Source organism: Stenella coeruleoalba (assembly GCF_951394435.1).
Source record: "Stenella coeruleoalba genome assembly, chromosome: 9".
NCBI lineage: Eukaryota > Metazoa > Chordata > Mammalia > Artiodactyla > Delphinidae > Stenella > Stenella coeruleoalba.
Genome location: NC_137155.1, coordinates 102,249,021 through 102,256,757, shown reverse-complemented (window position 1 = coordinate 102,256,757; position 7,737 = coordinate 102,249,021). Strand labels below are relative to the sequence as shown.

Sequence of the window (7,737 nt, the reverse complement as noted above, 5' to 3'; positions counted from 1 at the left end):
TGGCAGCAGCCGGCGACGCTCCGCTCCCCTGCGCCCGAGGCCAGTGACCCGCTCCCGCCGCCACCGCCGGCAGCCTGCGACCCCGCGGGCCCGCCCCTCGCCGCGCGCATGCGCCGCCCCTGCGGCCGCGCGTGCTGTCGGGAGGGGCCTCCGCGTTCCCTTCTTTCCCGGGACCGGCCCACTCCGGTCCCACCGAGGGGGGTGCGTTTCCCCTCGACCCCCGGGCTTCCTCCTGAGGGGGCGGCGGCGGCCACGGGCCCCCGTCTCTGGAGCGGACTGCTCGGTGCCAATGTCCGCGGGGCCGCGGGCTGCAGCAGAGGCGCTGGGCGGCGCCGGCCGACCGCCCGTCCCTCGGCTCCCCCTCGGCGGCGGGCGGGATGGTGCGGCCCGCAGGGCTCGCGCGGCTCCCGCGCTTGGGCGGCCCGGCGCGGGCGGGGGCGCCGAGGGCGGGGGAGCGGGCCCGACTCGCAGGACCGGGCCGGGGCCGCGCGGGCCGCGCCGTTCGGGAGCGAGCCCCGCGGGCGGGCCTGGCGGGGCGGGAGCCGCCGCGGAGCCTTCGGGCCGCCGCGACCATGTCGGACCAGGCGCCCAAAGTTCCCGAGGAGATGTTCAGGGAGGTCAAGTACTACGCGGTGGGCGACATCGACCCACAGGTACCGCGTCGCCCCCGCCCCTACCCCCGCGTCCCCGGCCCGTCCTCGCTCCGGCCGCGCGCCAGGGCGCACAACGTCGGGGCCCCGCCGCCGGTTGCCCGCCGGCGTGGCTGCGCGGAGGCTGGGCCGCCTGGCGCCGAGCAGGCCGGTAGCGGGGCCGGAGGGGAGGGAGGGGAGAGGGAGCTGGTCTGTGGGCCCCGCGGTCGGGGAGGGAGGAAACTTGGGAGGAGTGCTGACCCCTGTAACAGGGGGAGGGGACCTGGGGGCCTGAGGGATCCGCGGCAGGAAGGGGTTGTGTCCGGACTGGGGGAGGAGGGCATTGGGAGGTGGGTCTGCCCTGGAGCCCTGCGCCGATTGTCCCCGTCCCCGCGCGGTGGGGGACCGGGGTGCTGTCTCGTGGCCGCCTCACCAGCTTCCCACTCCGCTCCTTTCTGGGCGGAGTTCGGACCGGGCCGCACTTCCCGCGGCAGCCTCGGCGGTCTGGGCTCCCCTGACGCCCAGACGGTGGGTCCGAGCGTGGCGGGAGCTTCGGCCGGTGGAGCTGGTAGGGACGTGGGTCCCGGACTGCTGAGCGGACGGCTAGTCGCTCTGGTGTGGCAGCCACCCCAGGTCGCAGGTCTGCGGCTCGGTCATCTCGTGTGCGGCAGTGAACCCTCAGTTTACCACCAGCGGTTGCGTGTTCCTTGATTTCCCTAATTGGGTGAATTACACAGTAATGGAAAAATACCCTGGTAACGCCGTCACACTGAACATTGGACTTTTTTTGTCGTTCGGGCTCATGCCAAAGGATATCGTGGCTTTTCCTAAGTAGAACATGTGTTTGTGTTTGAACGTTAGAATGTTGTTTTTCCATTGTGGGAATTAACCGCAGCTGAGTCTGCAGGTGATTCTTAACACTGTTCTTTTTCCTAAAGTTTATCTTTACAGTTTTATCACCTGGGTGTCTCATTGGCCCTGAGTGCTAAGCTTGGAGACCTGTGGTCTGGGCCTCCTGAGTGAAGACCGATACTTAACAAGTAAAACTTGGGTGGCCTAAAAGGCTCTGTGGAAGGCTGATGGGCCTTGGCCTTCCAGAGGCTTGCCTGTCGCTATCTTAGTAACCAAACTCCCTTGGATCACCACCTAGGTGGTCCTTTCTCCACTGTAACTCTAAAGAGGCTTTGAATTCAAAGGTAAACAGGTGCTGAGCTCAGAGGGCTGAAGTGCCTGTAAGGTGCGGCTTCTCCCTTCCAGGGTTTCCCTTTCTTCACTGTCCACTGTTCTTCCCCTCTCTCATCCCGCCCCCTATTTCATTTTAGGACTTTGGCTCTTAAGAGTGACCTGAACCATGTGTTACTTAAAACCTGGAGCAGGCTGCACTGGAACCATGTTTACTCAACTGTGAATCAAGTTTAAGGGCTTAAAAAATGTCCTTGCAAACCACTTTGATCTGAAACAGTATATTTTCTGAAAAGTTTAGAGTCAGGGATATTCGATTCTCTGAATCTTATAAATGTGGGTTCAGAGAGTTCACGTGCGTTGGATGAACATCTAGTTCACTTCCACGTGTGGGGTGCACTCGGCTGCTCTGAGCGTGAAGCGTGCTCCTGGCGTCCGGCTCCTGGCCTCCACCCTCCCCACAGCCTCCACTGCTGGCCGTGGCCTCTCTTCCCTTCCCGCTGCGGCGTCTCATTCACTCCCAAAGCTTTGCCCTGTCTCTGTAGTGGACTGAGGGCTCCACTCAGGCGGGACCCAGGTCTCATCCTCGATGCGCTGGGTGTCTTCCTCGTTCTTAGAGGGGCACCAAAGAAGGCCATGCCCTAAACTGAGACTTTTGTCTTCCCCCCGCACCCGCTCTTAGACGTGGTCCTCGGGAGCAGTGTGCTGTCGTTCCCCAGTTTCTCTTCCACGTGCCCCTTTCGGTCACCAGGTCTTGCTGCTTCTCTCACATCATCTTCTTGTCCCTGATGACCTTTTTCCAGTTAAGTTACCTGCCTCTTTCGCCTGAATTATTGCAGTTGTTTCTTAACAGGTGTCACGGCTCCAGTCCTGCAGTGTAAGTGCATTCTTCTTATGCTGACGGCAGTCTTTCTGTGAAGTCTGATCATGCCTCGTCCCTACTGACCAGCCCTCAGTGTCTCTCCAGGAGACATTCTGTATTTTATTTCAGGATAAAATACAAAGGTTTCTGCACAGCATCTATGAAGCACAGTAGACGGTCTAATCCACATTCAGCCGTCCAGCGTGTTGAACGCTGCTCTCTCCACACGATGCACGTGTTTTTGCCTTGCTGACGCCTTTAAGTTCATAAGGATTCGGCTCCTATAGCTCCTCTTCCAGAAACGTTTCCGTTTATCAGAAACTACCTGTCCCCAAGCCTTTATGTTTGAGACATGGCGTGTCGCGTGCTAGCCCAGTCTCAGCACTTACGGTGCTGTGCTCACCTTGTCTGTCAGTCCTGTGTTCAAGACGGACCCTGTGTAGTACCTGGGTCAGAGGAGCCTCCGTGCTTACCTGTCAGTGAATCAAGATTTGCTGCTTTTTGTTGTCCCCATATGTTTCATTGCATATGACTTAGTGCAAGGTTATTAATCTTATGTGGAGAACATGGTGTGCGTTTATTAGAATTTTCACTGTAATAATTTGTATAAATTGAGAATGAAATACAGCATTTTCCATTTTAATTTGTGTGGTTTTTTAAAGGTTATTCAGCTTCTAAAAGCTGGGAAAGCTAAGGAAGTGTCGTACAATGCGCTCGCCTCACACATCATTTCAGAAGACGGGGACAATCCGGAGGTGGGAGAAGCTCGGGAAGTCTTTGATTTGCCTGTAGTCAAGGTTGGTAGTAAATTTAATGAATTCTGTGCGCTTCATCAAGTACCTTGCAAGCAGTGCGTTGAAGTTTCCGTGCAGCTCTTCTCACACTCTTTGCTGAGGTGCAGCTCTGGGTGGGAGATGCTCTTGGCATCTGAGGAACCATCCAGCAGAAGGCCCTCTACGTGAAATCAGGCTTCAGCAAGGTTTCTGCACGTTACCGCTTACGCACCTGCTGCGGGTGGCCCCGTTTTGTCACCGTCTGGAAGTTGTCTAAGCCAAGGAAACGTGTTGAAGGCAGTGGACGTGCTGTCTTGAAGCAGATGACGTGGGTGAATTCTGCTAAGAAAGTTTATTGATTCCAAGAGGAACTCCTGGAACAGGGCTCCCTTCCATCCCCAGTGGCCAGGGGTCCTGATTTCCAGGCAGACAAGCCTAGGGGAGCCCTGCCCTCTCTGGGCTATGGCTCTGCTCTCCGACAACGGTCACAGTGACCCCTTGTGCCACTGTCCCTCTGGTGGCTCTCTGTTCCACTATCCAGCTTGACCTGTGGGTAGTTTATCCTAGAAAGGAGAGTCTCAGCTGGTGGGTGAATTGTTCAGTTTTGTTGATCTGCATACTGTGCTGCTCTGTTGTGGCTGCTGGTTGAACTGACTGCTGTTAAATGTGGGTTTTTAAAATTTAAGTTTATAATTTCGATCCTTCCGTTTTTTCTCATCATTTATAGTGTATATTTGTTTTAAAATGGTTCTGTTCCACTACCCTTTTTTTTCTCTTTTCTATGCTGTTACATGTGTTATCTTAAAAAAAAAACAACATGACAGTTACTGTGGCTTAATAATGAGAGAGGTAGGAATTAAGAGAGAGTGCCGCTGAGTCCAGCTGGGCAGCGGGGTTGCCGGCTGGCCGCTGCGAGGCCTGAATGCCACCAGCGTCCAGGGTCTGAAACGCTGCCCTGCAGGCTTAGAAGCCTGATTTTGGAACATAAGCCTGAAAGCAGATCTGTCTCACAAGAAGGTTCTCAGGAGGGCGCTGTGTAAGTCGGAATGACTTAACTTGCGGCGGTGAGGATGGTGGTCGTGTTTCTGGCTGGATGCTTGCTTCCGCCTGGCCAGCGGCTCACTCCGCCCGAGCCTTTTTGAAGTCTGACAGCAGGTTCCTGCCGGCTTCACCTGCAGCCGCCTCGTAGGAGGGGTGGGCCTGCCACGGACACTAGGCTGTGGACCCCGGCACCGGTTCCCTGGGGCCCTGTTTCGGCCTGTGGTTTGCTTCCACTCGTTCTTGGCTTGAGGGACTGTATCGCATCCCTTCCCCTGTCTGCAAACTTTTTTCCCCTCAGACAGGAGCCTGGAGCCTGTTACCACGGTGACTTCACACGTTGTGTGGATTTCCTAGTGCACCTTGAAAGGGCAGCCTTGTTAACACGTTTGGGGCGCCCAGTCAGCTTCCGCAGACCACTTACTGCAGTGCTTCTTAAGTCCAGCGACCCCTCGAGCCCCTTTTTGTAGCAAATATTTTGTAATACCCCCTCTATTATCCTGAAATGAAATTCTTATGTATAGTAACATCATATAACTTGAATATATATTTGTATTTATATATAAATTGCCCAAACTGAAATGTAAAAAAAGAGGAAAAAAGGAAACCAGGTAACAGAAAGCCTGCATTTCATTGTGTGGATACCCTGGAGGATGGGGTGTAGCGTCACCGTGGACCTGCTCCTCTGTCCTGCAGATGCCGGTGCCAGCTGTGAGGTGACGGTGCAAAACGGTGACCCATCCTCGCTACAGTTCTGGGCTGAACAGCGCTGTCTCCTTCACTTTACACTGAAGTGTGTTCCCAGGAAGGTCCGTCTGCAATGCGGCTGCATACGAGCAGCCACCGCCCAGCTCCCGCCGTGGTCACCGTTCTCCCAGTCTAGCTCCCGTCCTACTCCCTTTGGCTGTAGTATTTCGAAACGACTCCCAGGCATCCTGCTCTTTGATCTCTTGCAGCATTCCAGCCTGCTTTTAATTCTGTGGCAGCGCCTATACTGTCCAGCGACTGCAGTGTTGCATTACAGGATGGTAGAATTTTCCAGAACCCATCCAGCACTTTGCACTCATTCCAGATAGTGCTGGTAGACCCTCGAGTTCTTGTCTGAACCTAGTAAGTTTCCTACTGGGGGCTGCTGTCAGTAGTGTGGTCTGTGTCCAGCCGAAGGCGGAGGCCTGGTTCTCTAAGTGCATATCCCTTGGCCTTTACCTTAATGTTAAATTTGACAAATACTTTAAAAATGTAGGCTTCCTTTTGCCCAGGGACAGTTTATCTTTCTCATATTTGAATTTTATGGATGTTTAAAACTTGCTTCTTTAGGCACCAAGATTTTTAAAAGAATCTTTTTTAATGGAAATACGTTCCTCAGTGGCCTTGGGCCCTCTTAATTATGCTGACTTTCAGCAGTGAATTTATTTTAATTTATTATTATCTGCCTTTGGGATAATAGCTCCTCATTACTGTGCTCTTCCAGCTCTCCCTTCCTGCTGTATTATCATTAGTGTGTCCTCCTCCTTTGCTGCATTATCTTCTCTAGACTTACCTGGATGAGGGCCGCAGGGAGTCTGTTCTGCTTTACTGCTGCCAGCCCTGCAGTCTGTAACCGGGACGCGCGTACTCGCTGCTCCCCAGCCCCCAGGGACAGCTTTCCAGGGTGAATGCTGCATGCAGAGTCATAAGGGCTGCCTGTCCGGAGTGTGAGCTCCTCCGGTCGTGGGCGCTTCCCTCCCACTGGACGCGGGAGGAGCCGCACCCACACCATCCGAGTCGTATTGCAGTGCGTTGACCTAGGCTCTGAGAATCCTGCTGACATGAGACAAAGGGTGACCGGGAAAACTGGTCTCAGGCAAGCCTCCCCCGTGCTCCCACGCCGCCGGGGAACAGCAGAGGGCTCTGGTGTCACTGCTGGGAATAAGGCTCGGCCCACGCGAGGGTGTCCTGAATGCAGGAGGAGTGGTGGCCAGTTCCCTCCCGTCCAGCTGGAGTCTCCCCAGGACTGCAAGAAGCGAACAGCCGCTGGAGACACTGCGCGTGGAGACGTTGCACACTCCCTTCCAGCTTGGTGGCTTCATCCGCCAAGTTAGTTACACACTTGGCAGAATTATAAAATCATCATGAAGTGATTAACCCAAGTGGAGCCAGTCTTTATTTTATAAAATGTGTAATATTTCTATGCTTTTTCACAGACGTTACACTTACTTATAAACTTATGCTGAGAAATTGTTGATGTTCCCTGAAAAATGAGGAGGGGGTACTTTGATTTCTAAAGTTCTTTCAAGGTGTATATAATGCATGAGAAGTGGGTGTGTATTTACGTTGCAGGTGGCGAAGCTTCTGGAAGTCAGCTGGCTAAGTGGGTTATTACTGTATTTTTACATCGTAATCCTGTGAAGCAGAGCTATCAGGATAATGATTAATGTAATTTTTAAAATTAAATGTAGAAATAATGAGGTAATTTTTCAAAAATGTAAATTACCAAAAAGGTAGTAATTAGTCTAAGGTTTTATAATTAATCTGAGTTTTGCAATTCATGAAAAGATTACCAGACAGAAATTCTTTCTGTGATTTACAAACATTGTATCTACTTGGCTTCACTGAAAAAAACTCACGAATTCATACCTGACTGGATTCAGGACTCCAGAAGGAGACGTAGCGGGGCTGTCTGTACCTCAGATGGGGGTAGGGAGGGCTGTCAGTTCCCCGCCCCCCCAGTTGTGAGGGCAGTTTCTAGCCGGCCTAGAGGCTTAAGCAGTAGAAAGTGTGTAAACCTAGAATTTAAATTTCCAGGGACTTCCCTGGTGGCGCAGTGGTTAAGAATCCTCCTGCCAATGCAAGGGACACGGGCTTGAGCCGTGGTCTGGGAAGATCCCACATGCCGCAGAGCAGCTAAACCTGTGCGCCACAACTGCTGAGCCTGTGCTCTAGAGCCCGCGAGCCACAACTACTGAAGCCCACGTGCTGCAACTACTGAAGCCCGCGCTCTGCAACGAGAGAAGCCACCCACCGCAATGAGAAACCCGTGCACCGCAACGAAGAGTAGCCCCCGCTCGCTGCAACTAGAGAAAGCCCGCGCACAGCAACGAAGACCCAGTGCAGCCAAAAATAAATAAATAAATAAATCTCTATACATAATAATTTTTTAAGATCTGGTAGTGTTTCATTCTACAATTGGGCTTTTCACCTTGGGCACTAATAACTAACGTTCCACTCTGACGTTTCTGCTACGTGAATACTCGTGACTGTAATCTGGATGCTG

General features: G+C 53.5%; 1 protein-coding gene across 3 annotated transcripts in view; it reads left to right on the top strand.

Annotated features, from left to right (window-relative positions):
• Positions 1-324: 324 nt before the first annotated feature.
• The window catches only part of PAXIP1 (PAX interacting protein 1), a 48,044-nt gene continuing 40,631 nt past the window's right edge, over positions 325-7,737 (top strand). For 2 of the 3 annotated variants that reach the window (XM_079932482.1, XM_079932481.1), the window contains exons 1-2: positions 325-653; positions 3,336-3,470. In XM_079932482.1, coding sequence (XP_079788608.1) covers positions 378-653; positions 3,336-3,470 — 411 coding nt within the window. In that variant the 5' untranslated portion in view covers positions 325-377. The remainder of the gene's footprint in view (positions 654-3,335; positions 3,471-7,737) is intronic. The other variant, XM_079932480.1, reaches the window with a different exon arrangement.